The sequence below is a fragment of the Canis aureus genome, chromosome 11, assembly GCF_053574225.1.
Source record: "Canis aureus isolate CA01 chromosome 11, VMU_Caureus_v.1.0, whole genome shotgun sequence".
Taxonomy (NCBI): domain Eukaryota; kingdom Metazoa; phylum Chordata; class Mammalia; order Carnivora; family Canidae; genus Canis; species Canis aureus.
In genome coordinates, this window is record NC_135621.1 from 26,219,797 (window position 1) to 26,239,000 (window position 19,204).

At 45.5% G+C, this 19,204-nt stretch overlaps 1 protein-coding gene across 1 annotated transcript in view; it reads right to left on the bottom strand.

The window, feature by feature from the left end:
- Positions 1 to 19,156, bottom strand: part of SREBF2 (sterol regulatory element binding transcription factor 2) — a 61,449-nt gene extending 42,293 nt beyond the window's left edge. The window contains exon 1 of the mRNA XM_077914320.1: positions 18,902 to 19,156. Coding sequence (XP_077770446.1) covers positions 18,902 to 18,989 — 88 coding nt within the window. The 5' untranslated portion in view covers positions 18,990 to 19,156. The remainder of the gene's footprint in view (positions 1 to 18,901) is intronic.
- Positions 19,157 to 19,204: the final 48 nt, after the last annotated feature.

Genomic DNA, 19,204 nt, shown 5'->3' on the forward strand with positions numbered 1-19,204 from the left:
TATTTCTTACTGACTTAATAATCTATAAAAGTAAGCTGTTTTTTTAGGTTTTTAGCTCTTAGTTTTTTCAGTTTTTTTTTCAATCACTTCTAAAGATTTTGAGTGTTGTGACCTGAATCCCATTTCCCGGGACGCCTGGGTGGCTCAGCGGTTTAGAGCCTGCCTTCGGCCCAGGGGCGTGATCCTGGAGTCCTGGGATCAAGTCCCAGATTGGGCTCACTGCATGGAGCCTGCTTCTCTCTCCGCCTCTCTCTGTCTCTCATGAATAAATGAATAAAAAATCTTAAAAAAAAAAGAGTCCATTTCCCTCATAAGCCTTTTGGTTTGCATCACATGATTTTGCTCAGTGCAGTGATTTTTAGGAATGTATATGTTGTATTATAGCAGAACTGACTATATGCAAATGCTAATACTGTGTAATGAAATTACCTGTTTTTTGTGTTACACTGAAAAAGTTCCTCATCCCCAAGATTATAAGGACATTCATCTAAACTTTCTTAATTTAGTGTCGTTCATTTAATCTTTCACATTAGATCTGCCCAACCAACATAAAAGACAGAGTAAGTGTGGTATGTAATGTTTGTAGGCTACTGGGAATCAGATGGACCACAACCAGTGAGCAAGAGGTAAACACAAAAGTTAATCCCAACAAGTATGCTTCTTTAAGAAACAAGTATCCTGCACTCAAGCTGATGATCCTATCTTCCCTCCTAGGATTTTTTTTTCTAATAATTAAAAAAGAAATCAAATGTAGACTAGTATCAATAGTATTGACCTGAAGATCAATAGTGAGATAGCTTTTCCTTTCTCTACCATTTTGCTATCTGTAATCACCACTGCTTTCTCAGGACCTCAAACATGAGTTACCCCCATTCAAGTCACCCAGAAGGGCAGTTCAGGAGCTGGGCTGACACCTACACCCTTTGCTGTAGAAACCTTGGAATGCAATAATATAAGGAACGCAGGGACAATTATAACAAATTCAAGCAAATTCGTGCCTAAAATCACTCGAAACACCAGGGAGCACATTTGCTAAGAAGCTCATAGCACAGGGACAGCATCATGTACATCAAGGGAATTCTGGGTCACCTTCCTGGGAGACAGGGAGTCTGGAGGAGGGCTGAATGACACCGGATGGCAAACTAGTGACTCAGGCATCCTATATTTTAGGCAAGGGATGAGTACACTCTTTTTACTGGCAAAGAAACCACAAAGGAAAATCGGGCAGGGAGGTGGGATTCTCAAATGCTCGTGTTACATAACACAAATGTATCACTGCATATATCAAATATTACATAATGAAATAAAACATTTGAAAATTAAGAGTAAAAGAAAGCATAAAGGGAAGCGAAAGTCATTCTCCAATGGTCTTCTGGTCTGCTCTGTCTGACTCTCTCTCCCTATCTGCCAGGCTGGGTGTCAGGGGCAGGTTCAGAGAGTCCCAGCTGGGCCGGCCAGTCCTAACTTCTCTGTCCAACACAGCAGGGCCCCCAAGCAGCTCTCAGTTTCAACCAGGAGAATGATCTTCAGCATCACCTTCAATTGGTCTTTCTTTCCTCTGCCAGAAGTTTTTTTTTTTTTTTTGCCAGAAGTTTACTATGAACTTCTGGCAGGTCTCCTTTCATGGTATCAGAGTTCTCTTTGCTTAACTTGTATACTCTACCTTGATTTTAACTGCAACCTCCTCCCTAGTGACAACTGTCTTCTTTGAGTATCTTGTTGGTCCAACAGTCTCTCAAATCAAATCTCTCAAATCTCTCAAACACAAGCTTCAAAGCTTCCTACCGATTGCTCCCTCCTACTCCAAAGGATTTCACTTCCCACTCTCCTTAGCTCATCATCCACCTGGGGAAAATACCCACACCCTTTTCTGCACATACCTTTGGTGGGATTAGGGAGGGGATCCTTCTCTGTGACTGCCATGCCTCACCTTTTCTGCTCGTTACCACCCTCTTCCTTTCTGAATTTCACAATTCTATTTCAAAATCACTTAAAATTACTCTCAACCAGGACACTCTTCTCTATCTCAGATCCAGCCATCTTTGTGCTCTTGGACCCATCTGTGATTTATTTGTTAAGAAAAATTATCTGAGGGGGTGGCTCAGTTGGTTAAGCATACCTTTGATTTCGGCTCAGGCCTCAGGGTGGTGAGATCATGCCCTGGCTCCTTGCTAGATATGAAGCCAGCTTATGATTCTCTCTCCCTCTGCCGCCCGCCTAACTCCTGCTTGCACACGCGCGCGTGCTCTCTCTCTCTCTAAGATTTTATTTATTCATGAAAGACAGAAAGAGAGAGAGAGAGGCAGAGACACAGGCAGAGGGAGAAGCAGGCTCCATGCCAGGAGCCCTACGTGGGACTCGATCCCAGGACTCCAGGATTGCGCCCTGGGCCAAAGGCAGGCGCTAAACCACTGAGCCACCCAGGGATCCCACATGCTCTCTAAAAAAAAAAAAAAAAAAAAAAAAAAAAAAAAAAAAAAAAAAAAAAAACAAAGAAAGAAAAAGAAAAGGAAAGGAAAGGGAAAAAGAAAAAATTACCGAAACTTGAAAATAAGGCCAAAAAAAAAAAAAAAAAAAGTGTTCCTTTAGAGTCATACTAGAGGTAGTCTTGTCTACCCTGTCTACACAAAGGTCATCTGATATGCTGTGTAAACATAAACTTGTTTGACTTTTTATTTACTATGGATTAGGCCCACATTCTGTGAAGTTAGATGTTCACTTATAGAAAATCGATAAGCTGCAAATGATTTAAAAAAAGATGAATTCAAAGGCTTTGTTTTTTTATTGCCCTGTAGGACACTGACCAGTTTTGCATCTATATTTGCAATCTTATTACCGCATCCTCTTTTAAACTACATAAATATCAGTTTCTTACATTCTCTTTGGATCCAGTTTTGTCATCCTGACGGTTTTCTCATTAATAATGTTAATAAAAAAAAATAATAATGTTAATAAATCTCTGATATGTGCTGATACCAGTCTAAGAGTAGGTTTATAACATTAAAAAATTTTTATTTTGCCACATTGCATGTAATAAGTTATATTTTTAAATGCTTTTCTTATATTTTATGCTTCACAAGTGCACGGACAAACTCTGTTCCCCTGTACCTTTCCAAGCACTAACCACTCTGGCAGTTAAAATAAAACTGGAATCAATTCACTGAAATGCTCCCCAAAGCAACTTTCAGGCAATCTGTAAAAATGGCAATTATGCTTTATGAACCAAAACTGGAAGGGACATATCACCTCACAATGGGACAAGATATTTTTGAAATCCAGGTTATCCTGGAAAATCTGGACAAATCTGCAATTTCTGCAAAGCTTCTACTTTTGGTGGAGTGGGTACGTAAATGCAAAAGGATTTAAACATGTTGAGCACCCACTGTGTGCTGGCCTAGAGAGATGATAAAAAAAACTCCTTAACCTCAATGAGTTAGTGCAAGTGACATAATCACAGCAGCAAGGAAGACACTGGGAAGGGACAATGGAACAGCTTCCTGAGGGAACTAGACTGAAGGCTGGTAGGCACCCAAAATGAATTCTAGGCCCAGGGAATCTCACAAGCCAAGGCTTGAAGGCACAAAGCTAGCATGGTGGGCTGTGGAAGAGAATGGGCAACTGGTAGGGCACCAGGCTGGCCAGGTAGGTCAAGGTCAAATCATGACAGGTTCTATAGCTCATGGTGATGAACTTGGTCTTTCTCCTCATTAAAACAGGAAATGCCACATCAAGTCATCCAACAATGCTTTAGGAAGGGGAGGCCTCTCTAGCTCAGTGGTTGCTCATGGCTGGTTTGTACAGGGAGGGTGCTGGCTTCCCCAGAACACATCATGAACACATTAAGTATCATCCTAAGCACAAACTTAGGACTGAATTCTGACTTGAGAAGATAATATCAGAATAGCTGGAACAAAAACTTGGGTAACTTCAACTGATGAAGAGAATCTTCTGAAAACTGATACAAGAAAAGTTCTAGTTATATGCGAGATTCTAGAAAATGGCCCACACCAGGAAACAGGCCACCTCCTAGGGACTCTGTGAAGGGAAGTATGGCAAAGAATCATAGTAAGGGAGAAAAGCAGGAGGTCAAAAAGCTAAAAACCAAGAACGAACTGGAAGGCCAAACAGAAAAGGGATTCCCAAGTATAAATTCACATAGAACTGGCTGAAGAAGACCTGGCTATTGGATTAGCAACACTGGGCCATGAATCTAGCAGTGCAACTGTCAAGCTGCCTTTGGAAAAGAAATCTCCCTGAGCGTCCATTTCCTTTAGATACGGGAATTAACCAAACTCTGATACAGGTATATATATCACATACACACATGTGTATGTGTATACATAAATGCACACACATATATACATTTTATAAACATATATATGAATATACCCAGAACATAAAAAAGTATTTGATTCTTTCATAGTGTTGTTTTATTTTTAAACATAACAAATATGAAAGGGCATCATCTCCAGGTTAGATTCTAATTTAACCCTTGAATAAAAGCCAATGGTCACGCTATGGATTTTTTTAAAAAAGATCTATTTATTTGAGAAAGAGACAGCATGAGCAGGAGGAGCAGAGTGGGGAGAAATTTAAGCAGTCTCTGTGCTCAGCACAGAGCCCTATATGAGGCTCGATACCACAACCCTGAGATCACAACCTGAGCTGAAACCAAGAGTCAGATGCTTAACCAACTGTGCCAACCAGGCGCTCCACATTATTGATGTTTAAAAGCAAAAGTAACTCAGTGATGAAGCTAATAAACTTATCTTCTAATTAGATATCACACTTATATTTTATTTAAAAGTATAGAGGTGGCTATGACTAAAATTAATTTCTTATTGATTCTAGGTGAACAACATAATAATAGCTATCACTGACACCTACTTAGTACTTTATATAAATCCTAAGACCAGTATTATTCTTTTGCTTTTCAAGTGGGGAAAATAAGGTTCAAATAAATTAAATTACTTGCTGGAGCCCCCCTCTTAAGATACAAAGTGGCTGAACCAAGATTTGAATTGAGATCGATTTAGGTTTATCTGAATCTCCCCTCTATGCACACAATTTTCCCCTATAAAACAAACATTTCTTGGATTTTACATTTATGCTCATCACAACCTGGAAGAGAGACGCAAGAGAGACTTGAAGTGACAATAAAATAAGGAGAATTTAGAGGTGTGTGTGTGGGGGGGGGAGTGCTTATGTAATCCATCTCATTATTTCCAATATTACGTTCAATGTGAATGGAAGATTAATCTCAAGGTAAGCATGCATGTAACTGACTCACCGGGGGAAGAGGGGAGAGATATTTTTGCCTGGCTATTTGTGTTTTGTGAACATACCCTCCTACTCAAATGATTACATTATTCTCCAAATGAGACTTTCTGCCTCGACAAGATGCTTTTTCAAGTCTCTCTCCTTTAAAATACAAAGCAAATCAATAAAGACACATCCTTTAAGATATGCAGTCAACAAACATTAACAGAGTTTGCTATGTGCCAGACACAAAATTAAATGCCTTCAAGAGGCATGTGTTCTGATGGCAAAACCCTGTATAAAACATCTGCCATGGCCAGGTGCCAAATGTTAGGATAAAAAGAAGGTGCACAATGTGAAAAGTACCTGTAGCTTATGTTGCTTAAAAAGCTTTTGTTGTTGTTGATTTTTACTGCTATTTATCTGGTGTTTGTGTGTAAGTATACATTTATATGCAAAATTTAAACGTGACTTTTTTTTTTCTTAACTGGAAAAGAACCTCATTAGCACTGTCACTCAGTTGTTTTTGCTTTTAACACCTTGCTGGCACTTTCACACATATGGTGGTATATAATCTTCAAATCACCCTGTGACGTAACTGTTTCAAGTACTCTTTTTTTTTTTTTTTTTTTTTTTATTTATTTACGATAGTCACAGAGAGAGAGAGAGAGAGAAGCAGAGACACAGGCAGAGAGAGAAGCAGGCTCCATACACCGGGAGCCCGACGTGGGATTCGATCCCGGGTCTCCAGGATCGCGCCCTGAGCCAAAGGCAGGTGCCAAACCGCTGCGCCACCCAGGGATCCCTCAAGTACTCTTTTTAAAAAGAGTTAGTATATATAAAGCCCAGAGAACAGTGCCTGACACAAAAGTTCTTGAAAGGTGGTGGTGGCGGTGGTTACACAGAAGAAACAAGTCCAAGTCCAAAGAGGCAGTGACCTGCACATGGTCGTAGGCAGGTGGGTAAGAGTGTCAGTCTCCTCTTCCAAAGCCTGTGATCGTTTTGCAAGCACCCTGCACCAGAAGTTGCCCCAACCATCACACCATGAAGCTTCCTTTCCGGATGCCCCGCCTCATGGCCTGGGCTCAGAATGAATGCTGCAGTCAATAACCAAAGGCCGTACCACCCATGCAAGAGCCCCACCCTAGGTCCCAGCCAGCAAACCCAGGCCTCCAATCCTTACCTAAGGTCAAATGAGAGGCATCAGTTTATTGGCACCCCACGTTTGAAAGGCTGTCCCTCTTATTCCACTCATTACTTTGAAATGCCTACTCTTAGGAAGAGGTTAAGAAGAGACTCTAAGAACGACAACTAAGATGAAAAAATCTGAGCCAATTAGTGGTAGCAATAATATAGTACATAACTGTTAATATTTACCAAGCTCTCACTATGTGTCAGCAATTGTGTTAAGCGCTTTGCCTAGATTTCCTCATTTAATCTCCACAACATTCTGAGGTAGACACACACCAGTATCACCTCCATTTCGCAGACAAGGAAAATGAGGCACAGAGAGGTTAAGTAACTTGTCCAACATCACCCAGTCAGCAGGTGATGGTGCTGGAATTTGAGGTCAAGCTCTTAGTTGCCACACCGTACAGATGCTTCGGTTCTATTATTGAATGGACGTCACCAAACAGAACCTGGCACCGGGCAGATGGTCATTTAGTGCCTCACTCACAAATGAGAGCCAACATCCCCCACTGAGAAAGGGAAGGACTGTCATCTCTGGTCTTCCCTTATTTCCTGGCTCTTCACCTGCTCTGCCCTGCATCATATTGCTTTCACTCTCCTGGAAAGAGTGAAAAGTAAACAAATTGCAAAGAGTACAACTCCAAGGAACCGATACTGTATGGTCCTGTTCTAGAAGACAAGGGCATCACACTTCACAGTGGCAGGTAACCAAGGGTCCATGAAATCAATAGCGAGCTGAAACCACCCTCCTGACTCTTTTGGGGGCAGAGTCTCCATTGAGGGGATTCTCAACCGTGTTCGGTCCTGAAACCAGCCAGGAAAAGGTGAAAGACCTCTATAACCCACCACCCCATCCTTCCACTCACTACCACCTCCAAACCTCCCTAAGACTAAGGACAAAACAAATACTTGCAAAGTAGGTTATTAAGTTGTGCTACAAATACCCAACCAGCACCTGCATATCCTGTGTGTTATGGTGTTGAGAGCTGGAGGATGCTAAGCACCTACCATGGCTCCAGCTCAGAGCAAGGACTCCAACGGGCTGGTTCCCTTTCCACCTCCCCATCTCACAGGGAAGAAAAAGCCAACCAACTCTCATGCACCGTGACAAGGGTGAGAACAGACAAGTGCCTCACAAAGAAAGGGCTGTCAGAGAGTAGAGACAGCATGGATCCATGCTGGAAGGCAGTGGATGAAGAGGTTTAGGAGTTAGAAGGAAGTATTGTAGGCAAAGGAAACAGGCTGAGCAAAACCACAGCACCAGGAAATGCCCTGCAAGCAGCTGAAGTGGAGAGATAGAAGGAGCTGCTTCTAATTAACTTGTGAAAGGCCTTAATGGCACCCTTAGGCATTTGGCTATTATTTTGGAGGTAAGGAGAGACATAGGGAATGTAGTGGACATTTGCTAGTGGACATTTGTGGGTTGTCCATCATTCAACGCATCAGCACCCTGATATTCCTAGTGGAGAACCCCCATCAAGTGGTCTTGGTAGGAGGTAAGGCTTTCTGTCACCCAGCTTGGATTCGTGCATACCCCCAACTGGGAGTGACCCAGGAAAGCAGTGGGGTCCTAACCCAGTTGCCCCTGGGCTATCCTTAGCTGAGCCTCCCTTGGTTCTGGCCCATTTTCCAAGTTTGGCTCTGCAGCTTCTCTGGCCAGTTCGTGCACCAGTGTCCTTCCAATAAATTCCTTTTCTGTTTAGGCTACCCAGAGGCAGTTTTTGCTGCTTATCACCCAGACTCTTGAGAGCACACTGAAGCAGCAGAGGGAGGGAGCTGATCAAAATCGTGTTTGAGAAAGATAACAGTTATCAGGACTGTGGCCAGCCCATGGCCTACACAGCCAGGCCGATGCCTTTCAGAAGGGCTGGTCCCTCAGCCTAGAGCATGACTCCTCTCTCCTGCCCCTTTAGCCTTGAGGCCTCAGCTTACAAAGTACCTCCATAAGAACCTTCTCTGATCCCACCTCTCCACTCATTCAGTGCCCCTCCTGGATGTCATCCCAGACCTGTGGGTTCTTAGACACTTGGCAGTTCAAGAACCTCAGTCCTATACTGTATTCTGGCCACCCTGAATCATGTTCTCAGAGTGTGCCAAATTATTCTCAATGAACACCCTGACCCTAAAGTTCTATCCCCTCATCCTTCACATCTCGGCTCAGATGCCAAAGTCTCTGTGAAAATTTTGCTAATTCTGTTCCTTAGTGCTCAAAAAACTTGGGAAGGTTTGTCCTTCTGTTAAGACCTCTGTTGCATTTCGCTTTGTATTTGGTCAGGTTGTTTGGAGCTCAGCTCCTTGAAAGTTGGGACTGTTTCACACTCACCTCCAATACCCCCAAAGAGTCTAACACCGTGCTGGGAATATGTTGGTACTCATTCATGCTGAACTGGTTTGAACAAATTTTAAAAATTATATTTAAAAAATTTTAAATAACTTCTGACCAGAGCAGGGGCTCCTAGACAGGCTTCCTGAGTCAGGACACCTCCCACCTCATTCCCACAGGGCAGGAAAGAGTATGGGAACCCACGTTAGAAGGCCCAAATACAACTCCTGACTCTGTCAGCAGTTCATTCTATTTCTCCGTCTCAGTGTCTCATCTGCAAAACAGGAATAAAAATCAAGCGTCTACCTCACGGCACTGTCAGGAAGATGAATGTATCAGAAGGACTTTTGTAAAGTCCAAGGCTTCACCATAAATTTCATACTTAGCAAGAAGCATTATCTTCCCCTGTTGCTGTGGGATGGTGAAGGCCTGAGCTGGGCAGACACCAGTTTAACAAGGCAGCTCTACATCTGGTTTGGCAGACGGAATTTCATCACTGGTCCAAACCAGACTCTGAACCAAACAGACCAGTTCCACAGGCCAGATGATAAAGCCAGATTATAAGGGCCATTTAGATACATATTCATTAGCAATTCCAAAGGGCCTAAGTAATGCAGAAAGAGCTCTGCTTTTCCAGTTTCCAAGCCTGTCAATGGTTTAGGATTAGTTTCTAAACAGAGGTTCCCCAGGGAGTCTTACCTGGAGGCCCAGCCTCTGAGATCCTGCTACTCTTTAAAAAATTCCATCATGTCAACAAGTTTAACCCTTGAATCCTGTGGTCCAAGAATGGAACACTTTCCCCTGCACTCTGTGACTACTCCTTTGTGTCCTGCCCACCACAACTACAAAAGCCCTTTCAAAAGGGAGAAATAAACATTTCAAAACCATATCCTAAAAAAGGCCCTTTGGTCCTAAGAGTCAACTTGAGATGTGAAGTTCCTCATTCATTCTCAGATATGGTCAAAAGAGAACGTCAGTTCCTGCCTTCTTCCTTTTATAGGCTTTGGCTCGATTACTTCTTGCGGCACATGTGACGTAGCTATCTCCAGCCTCCACCTCACAGCAGAAACTAAGACTCAGAGAAGTACTGTAGGACCCAGGGAAGTCACCTGAAGGGCAGCACAGAGCAGACCCTTCTAGATAAACACAAGTGAGAAGTGAGCAGAGGCTCCTCAGTCCCCCTGGCCTTAGCCCACCACACCATCTTGTGTTTGCAACTCGGAAGCTCACTTACGTCAGACAGCACAAGGTGTAGGAAAAGGACACAGGTGTTGTTGGAGTGAGGCAGGTCTGGATTGAGGTCACCACTCTACCTTTTACTAGTTGTGTGGTCTGGGCCTCAGTTTCTCATCTGTAGCGTACCACAGAATTGGGAGAAAGGATTAAAAGCAAAAACATATCAGGAGACAACGTAGACAAAAGGCCATATGTGCTGTGTGAAGGACAGGGTCCTTGCTTCCCCTGCCAGCGCTGCACACAAAGCCCAGCACAACACATGCCCTGGGTAAAGGTCTCAGCTGCAGGGCTGCTTAGACACTGCGAGGCTCACGGCTGGTGCTGCAGACACAGTGATTTCAAAACCTGCTGAAGGATGGAAAAGTAGGGGCAACTGCAGAGGCAGTCAATAACAACAAAGAAAAAGACGAGTCACATTCTCTGAGAGAACACCAATGACTTTTAAAGTTCAAAGGAAGGTATGATGAGAACGGGGCTATTCATAACAAACGATACTTCCTAAAATGTCTGCCAATTTTGGTGAAAAGTCATCATAAGAGAATTCGGGTGAAAGGAAACAACTTCCAGGACACCATTTATAGTGATGGAAAGCCCCCAGAATTTTTTCTGAGAGGATGCACTGAAATTGCAGGGCAGCAAGGGTTGCCACCATGAAGCTATATGAAAGAGCACAGCCAGAGAAGAGAGTCCCAACGAAACAAGGTAAAACAAATCATTTTTCAAGTCCCCCAAAGTAGAGAGCTGAAAATGAGGAACTGCTGTACATTCAGGAGTTTTGTTTTGTTTTGTTTTTTAAGTAGAATCCACGCTGGGCCTGGGGCCCAAACCCACAAGCCTGAGATACAGACCCAAGCCGAGACCAAGAGTGGGAGGCTCAACAGACCAAGCCACCCTGCGCCCCAAGGATCAATTTGAAAAGTAAAGAGAGTGAGCAAACCAGATGAACGATCGCTCCAAGAAACCAAAAGTGGCAGAGGTCACAAGCACCAGGGTCCTGGGCAAGCAAAGAGAACATCTGAGGCACAGGACGGGATCATTCAGAAAGCTGGTTGCTACTCATTGACTATCCAGGAGCCTCAAATACAGAAATGTCAAGTGAGGCTCTGGAGGCCAGGACAGAGGGGTTTGTATATGTGTGTCGTCGGGGGCTGAGGGAGCGCTGTGAGCTCTAGAATGGCACACAGGTGGCAAAGACAGGCAGACTAAAGGGACAGAGTTCTGGACTCTATCAGGAAACTGAGGGGAAACAGGCCCTCTTCTACACGCTGATGGTGATGTGAATTGGCACATCCACTGTGGACAGAAGTTTCCTAGGATATCTTAAAAAAATTTTTTTTAAATTTTTATTTATTTATGATAGTCACAGAGAGAGAGAGAGAGAGAGGCAGAGACATAGGCAGAGGGAGAAGCAGGCTCCATGCACCGGGAGCCCGATGTGGGATTCGATCCCGGGTCTCTAGGATCGCACCCTGGGCCAAAGGCAGGCGCCAAACCGCTGCGCCACCCAGGGATCCCTCCTAGGATATCTTAAAACTGCAAACCCATGGGGCCAGAACAGAATGTTAGTTCCTGTCTCTTCCTTTTATACGTCTTATATCATCTGATTCTTGCAGCATCTGTGATGTAGGTATCACCACCCCCACTTTGACCCAGCAATCCCATTTTTTGTCATTTATCCCACACTTAGATCTGCATGTGTATGAAATTCTGAATTTACAAAGCTAGTTACCACAGCATTGTGGTTTTTTTTTTTTTTAAGTTTTTTTAAGTAGGCTCCACATTCAGTGTGGACCAGCCCAACACAGGGCTTGAACCCACAACCCTAAGGAACAACACCTGAGCTTAGATCAAGAGTTGGATGCTTAACTTACTGAGCCACCCAGCCGCCCCAGCATTGTTTGTAATAGCAGAACTAGAAACACCCTCAAATATCCACCATAAAAGGACTGGATGAATGTGTTACAGGCATCCATGCAATGGAAAACCATGCAGCAATGAAGACTGGAAAGATCTCTAATATATACGGTTAAGTGAAAAAAAACAAAGGTAAGATGCAGAAGAACAAAGCCTGTCACATGCTACCCATTTGTGCAGAAATAAAAAGGGGAGCGAATATTAAAATCCACACTTATCTGCTTATATTTGCATTAAGCAAGTTTTGAAAAAGGTAAAAGAAACTGAAAAATGAATTACTTATGAGGAGGCAGAGTTGGTAGATGCTAAGCACCAGGGGGAAGGGCTGGGAGCATGACTTTTCACAGTACCCTCTCACATTTTTTTATTTCACCATATGAACATCTTGCCTTTTTGAATAAATAAAAATATTTTCCGAGTAGTAAGTCCCAATCAGCACAGCAATCTCAGCAAATGTAAAGCCCTGGAGAGTTTCCAAACTGGAAGGGCCACAGCTGGTCTTGTGAAGGAGCTGTAACCCACCTCGTGATGGAGTCCTCTTTGGGAAACACACACCAATGAACTGACTCCAAAGTGACTTGCTCCTACGCATTCAGGACAATAGTACTTATGTTATGAAAAGCTGCAAATGACGCAAACGTTCCACGGGATGTGGATATGCAAGGGCCTGCCTATTTGGGTGGATTACACTGGATTATATGGCTATTCCACCTCAACTATTTCAACACCTAGCAACCCCTACGTAAAAATGTAACAATTTGTGCACACATTAATAGAACTCACACAGAATCCAGAGGATACTGACAATCTGATAGTCAGAAAGCGCTTTCTGAATCAAGCTGTTAAAGAACTTTTTAAATTATGAAATGGAGAAGAGAAATATATATATATTTTATGCCAATACATGAGCTGAGTAGGAGAACGACAGAAAAGATTGTTCAGGGGGTACCTGGGTCATTCAGTGGTTGAGCATCTGCCTCTGGCTCAGGTTGTGGGGTTCTGGGGTCGAGTCCCACATCAGGCTCCCCACTAGGAGTTTGCTTCTCCCTCTGCCTATGTCTCTGCCTCTCTGTGTCTTTCATGAACAAATAAATAAAATCTTAAAAAAAAAAAAAAAAACTGTTCAGTAAACATTAGGCCAAAGGCCTGGGTGTGAATGCAGAACAGTGTTTGTCAAGGGCATACATAGCCAGACAGACCCCGGAAGGAGTCAGTGATCTGAGCAACCTCAGAAAACTTTATGTCCTAGGAAACTGAACTAGAGGAGATCAGGAGCTAAAATGAGGTAGGAAATAAACAAGCTGTGAGCAACAGCAGCTCTTCCCACCCAAACATTAGCTACAGGGATCTATGTTCAAGAGTCAAAACAAAGTTTAGGTCTTGAAAATGATACACCCAAGGGTAAAAAGTAGATCTGTGCTTCACCTTACTGAGCAATTTCCCCAAATACACTCCCTAGAGAAGCCTGTAGTAGGTTTCCATCCCTCTCCTGACCTGGGCCTCCCAATGGTATGCTGGTCACACCAAACTCCCCATGGATGTGGACACCTGGCTGGGGGCCCACACAACACCCTGGGCTTGAGGTGCTATCCTTTATCAGACACACCTTTCCAGAGCGCCTCTCCAGTACTAGGTAGTGTCAGGGTCTCTGCCAAAGACGGGCTGACTGCAAGAATGAAGACAGCAGAGGACAAGGCAGTGCTACCCAAAGGCTCAGGAACTGGAAGTTCCTTCGCAGGCTGGGGCTCAGCATGGACTAGCCATAGGAGGACTACATGAATGTAAGTGCCTGACAGAGTGAGCCCCCCAGAGCCCACCATGTAGGTACAGTGGCTGACAATCACTCACATTAGTGTATGTTACCATGGAATTCAGAATACCAAGGATAAAGAGCCTATAAACTTCCAGAGGAGAAAACAGGTGGCACACAAAAGATCAGGAATCAAATGGTATCATATTTCTCAACTACCAAAAGCTAGAAGACAATCAGGAAATGCCTTCCAACATCTGATATAAAATTACGTCCAACCTAAAATTCTAAACTAGCAAACTGGCATGAAATCAGAATAAAGATGTTTTAAGATAGACAAGGCTCCATCCCACCCCCCAATTTCCCTCTAATGTAACCTTTTCTCAGGAAGCTACTCCAACAAAACTAGGGAATAAAAAAAACAAGAACCAGGGAACGGGGGCCTCAAGGTCACCGCTCCCTACTGATGGCTAAAGCAATCCCAGGATAAGTGTGGGACAGCAGAGCTAGACAAATATGACATGGGGCAAAAGGACGGAGGGCTTCAGAAGAGACAGTGACAAGGGGGATAAAATCAGATCAGGTGAGGAAAGTGTAATGAAAACTAAGGGAAGGAGAGCTTCCCTTTTTATCCCAATAGGGGGATAAAAGCAACTAACCCCCTATTGAGAATCTCTGTCACAAGAATTAGGGCTGAATTCATTGCAGGAACATGGAAAGTAAGCAAGTGAATAACTGATGCTATTGTAAGTCCGAGGAAAAAGACAAACAGCAACAAAAAAAATGTAGAGGATCTACACAAGAGAAATAAAAACGTCTGCCCAAACAAAGCTTGTATACAAATGTCCCTAGCTGCTTCATTTATAACAGCCAAAAAGTGGAAACAACCTAGGTGTCCACTGACTGATGAATGGGTAAATAAGGCATGACGTATCCACACAAGGGAACACTATGCTGCAACACAGATGAACCTCAACATTATGCTAAGTGAAGGAAGCCACATCTTGTACGAGTCCACGTAGGTAAAATGTTCAGAATAGGGCAAATCCACAAAGACGAAGGTAAATGAGCTCACTGAGAGGTCTCTTCAATCTTTTCCAAAGAAAACAGCTGCCTCAACTTGCTGTCACCCACTCATTCCTGACTTCCTTCTGGCTTACGTAGACTTGACCCCTTCATCCAACTGCTCTGTCCCATGTCAGCCTCCAAACTGCCAAATCCCGCAACTCCTTTCATGGCTTTGTCCTCCTTGCTGTCTCTGCAGCACTATCCCAGTCATCATCCACTACCCAGCCACTCCTTGAGAAGCTCTCCTTCCCTTAGTTTTCATTACACTTTCCTCACCTGATCTGACCTCTCCGTTCTATCTTCTCTCTCACCTCTAGCCTCAACTCCAGTGATGACTCCTCAATCTCCATCCTCAGTTTTGACCTCCTCCTGAGCACTGGCCTCGGATTACCTTGTGGATGACCACCCCACCCCCAGCACCTCAATTTCTGCCCACTTAAGACAAATGTTTATCATCTCCTTAGACCAGTTCTTCCTGCTGGCTCCTGAACTTTCCCAATGCCCCAGGATCAAAGCTGTGATGGAATCTTAGAATTCCACCTCTACTTTGCCTTCAGGGTGAGGCCTTCGCTGAGGCCCCATTGTGTTAGGTCCACCATCTTGCATGATGGCCACTTCCTATCCCAACCCCATCACCCTTAGTATCATCATCTCACACCTGGAAATGGCTGCAGTTCCCTCCCACTGACCTGGTCTCCCTGATTCCAATCTTCCTTGCCCATCGCCACAGTCAAATTTTCTTAAAATAAGTGGTTGGTGTGTCATCACCCTACTTAAAAATCCTCAGCAGTTCCCTCTGTACATTCCACAAAACATGTGCATCAGGTATGAAGACTCTCCAGTTTAGCTCCAACTCACCTCTCAGACCTTATCTTCTACCGTTTCCTTACACACATCATAAGAGTCCAAGAACTTGCAAGCAATCCTTTATCTCTAAGGCAGCTTGATCCTCCTCTGCCATGTGCTTGTCACACTGATTCTGCTACCCACCCTTTTGGGTCTCATAAGAAGGACACCTCTGTCACTGTGCTTTTCCTGATCCCAAAATGAGAAACCAGAAGACTTGGTTTATCACAATCCATGAGGCACTTTCTCATAATACAGCTATCTGCCACAAAAGAAAGTACTCTAGATATCCCATCATGGGAGGGGTGGTGCTGATAGCCTGGGACAACAGAGCATCCTGCAGTGGAACAAGGTCCTGGAGACCAACATGTTTCTTTGTTGGGCCTACAGTATGCTTCTTTAAAACAAACAAAAACTACTATGAGCCAACATTTTAAAATGTGGATATTTCACAGATGACAGATCCCTTTTCCAAGAGGCTTCCCTTACCTACCTAGTCTAGTCTGCCCTAGTCATTCTCTAGAATACGGGTCCATTTTATTTTCTTCATGTATCCTGCCAGAGTGTTCATTTCAGTTATTTATTCAGCTTGTGTTTATTCCCTCAAGAATTTATGTTCCCTGAGGGAGAAGAGAACGTGTATGTCTTGTTCAAATCTCTCCTCGGCACTCTGTCCATCGAATGGGTCCTTAGAAGCCACCTAAGAGATGTGCTGGACAAATGAATGGATGCGGCCTCCTTGGACTCACATCCTCAAAGGACCCTCATGGATTACCGCTGGAATGATGTTGCCCAGTGAAGCATCCTTGCCCACCTGGTTCCTGGAGGTAGGCATGAGAGCTTGAGGTTCCAAGTACCACCCCCCAACCCCCATCACACACAAAGTATGCGTACTCATATTCATAGTCTTTTCTTCCTTACCTGACTAGCTCCTAGAAGCACTGATCTAACCCAACCCCAGGGGCTGTGTCTATCTAGTATAACTTAGATAGTTCTGCCCAAGGTTGCTGGACTTATTCAGGCATTCGGCAAGTATTTAGTTCTAAGTGCAAGAAATACAGCATGAAGGAAACAGAAAGATCTGGCCCTCATGAAGCTGACATTCTGGAGGAGGAATGGATGTAGAATTCAGGGATATCTGTAATTGCAGACCACTGGCCTTCACCCTGCCCAACCCTTCTTGTGCTCCAAGACCCCGGTCAAAGGCCACCTCCTTGGTGTGGTCTTCCTGGTATGAGTCTTTACCAAACTCCTTCAGTGATGACTTTCACTTACTGCTCTGAGCAAATATAAGCTATTCTATCCTGGCATTACTAGTTTTATTGTTGTTCATCTTAAGCTCCATGAGGCCATAAAATTCTCTTTCCTGTCTCTCATGTTCCCTACAGCTGAGAAACCACAGCTGGCACTTGAATACTTGTTGACCAGTTTGGACAGGGAGTCATTTTTTCCCAAATCTGGTATGGGGACCTGTGAAGCCACGGAACCACAGTGGTAGTTTCCATAAGGTATATTTTACTCAGAAGACTATAGGGGAAAGGTTAATATTTAACCACTTGGGAATTCAACACATTAGAAATTAATATAAATAGGAATCAGTTATGGAATGAGAAGGCAAAATGCACATGAGTTCCTTCGTGTGAGCTTGCTGGTGGGCAGCCTTGGACATACTTCTTACTGGCTAGGTAACCTTGGCTAAGTTAATGAACCACGTTGAGCCTCTGTTTCAGGATTTATGAAAGGAGATGAGAGTAGTATAACAGATGTTATTCTACCTGGCGAAAGTGTTGTCAAGGATTGAGACTATTAACATGTATGGAGTGCTTAACACCGTGCCTGGCACATAAATGCTTAAAATATGTTAGCTGTCCTTGTTAAGTTCCAAGAACCTCTCTTCTCCATTTGTTAATACATCTCTATTTAGGAGCACTTCGTGGAAAAATCTGTGGTTAGATTTGGGGTTTCAATTAAGGGTCTTATTAGCTCACCGCCAAGAGGGCCAAAAACAGAAGGCAAGGACAAGCCAAGGGGTTAATCGTCACAGAAGCAAAATGAGAAACAGATCCTTTTCAATTAGCTGCTGCCACTTATCTCTCCCTCTAGAAGAGAATCTTCTGCTGCCTCAGTGTCTTCATCTGTACAATGGGGATGTAGCCACTGTTTCTGCCTGCAAGACTGTAGTGAAATCCTGGACACGACAGCACTTTATAAACTAAGAGCGCAATGCACTTGAGTCACTGCTTAAAAGCATGGGTTCTGGACAATCTCAGGTGAGTGACCTTAGACAAGCAAACATCTGGCCTCAGTCTCCCATGGGGCCCTAGTGAGAAGTGAAACAATAAAAAGAATTTGGGGACTACAACACCAGAAGAACCCAACTATTGAGTTACTATTATGATTATTAACCTATTCACTGGACTCCTCACTACCAAGAGTCAGATGAAAGCCTGATACAGTGACCCCAACACTAGCCCAGGAGATGGGCTCTCTAACCAGCTGGTTGACCTTGGGCAAGTAGCTGACCCTCTCCAAACACTGGGTTCCCATGGTCACAAAATGAGAGCATTGCAAGAGAGAATCCCTGGGCTCCTACCAGCTCTTCCACTCCGCTGTTAAGGTCTCCGGAACAAAGGCTACCCGCTCCCCAGCCTGTCCCCGAAGGGCCACAACTCAAAATTCTCGCTGCTCAATTCCCTTTGCAGCGCGGCAGCAGGAGCGCCCGGGTCTCCACCCCGGAGAGAAGTGTCCACACTCCGCCGCCACCGCTCGCTTCATCAGCAACTTGCTTCTGCAGCCGCTCCCTGCCCAAAGTTTCCCTGAGCGCCAGGGGACCCGGCGGCGGGTCAGCCCCGGGAAGCCCAGAGAGCAGCGCGCGGAGCCTGGGGACCCGGTTTCGGTGATCCCCAAGCCGCCCCTGCAGCGGGGCGGGGAGTGACAGGTGCGCCGCGGAGCTGCGGGCGGCGGGAGAGCGGGACCCCGGGCGGCGCGTGTAGGCGCGCGAGGGAGGCGGCGGTCGCGGCTCTCCTCAGGCTGCTCCCCCGGGGCTCGGGACGCCCCCGGCTCCGCGCCCCCGGTCCCACGACCCTAGCTCCGCTTCCGGACACGCGGCGCCGCAGAACCCGGCGGCCGCGCGGGGGCCCAAACTCGCAGCGCTCGGCAGGGCTGGGTTCCGCCGGGCCGACCGCGCGTGCCGAGCCTTCCCGCGCGCCAGGGCTTGCGGGGGGTGGGCGCACGCGCACCCGCGCGCCGCCGTAACCCCTTCCTCCCCGCGCGCCCCCGCACTCCCACCCACCCACCCACCCACCAGCACTCACCGTCGATGTCCCCCAGGGTCAGCTCATCGCCCAGCTCCGTGAGCGTCTCCATGGTCTCCAGATCGCCCAGCTCGCCGCTCTCGTCCATCGCCCGGCTCGGCGCGGAGGCCCCCCTGCCGTCCCGCTCAGGGAGACGCGGGGGCGGTGCAGCCGCCACCGCCCATGACACCCGACAGTCCCCTCCCGGTACCGCCTCACCGGCCGGTGCCAGCCGCCGCCATGTTTGCGCCGCGCGGGAGGGGCGGGGCGGGATTCCCCCGCCCCAACCCGCGCCCTCCGCGGCCCCGCCCCCAGGCCGCGCGC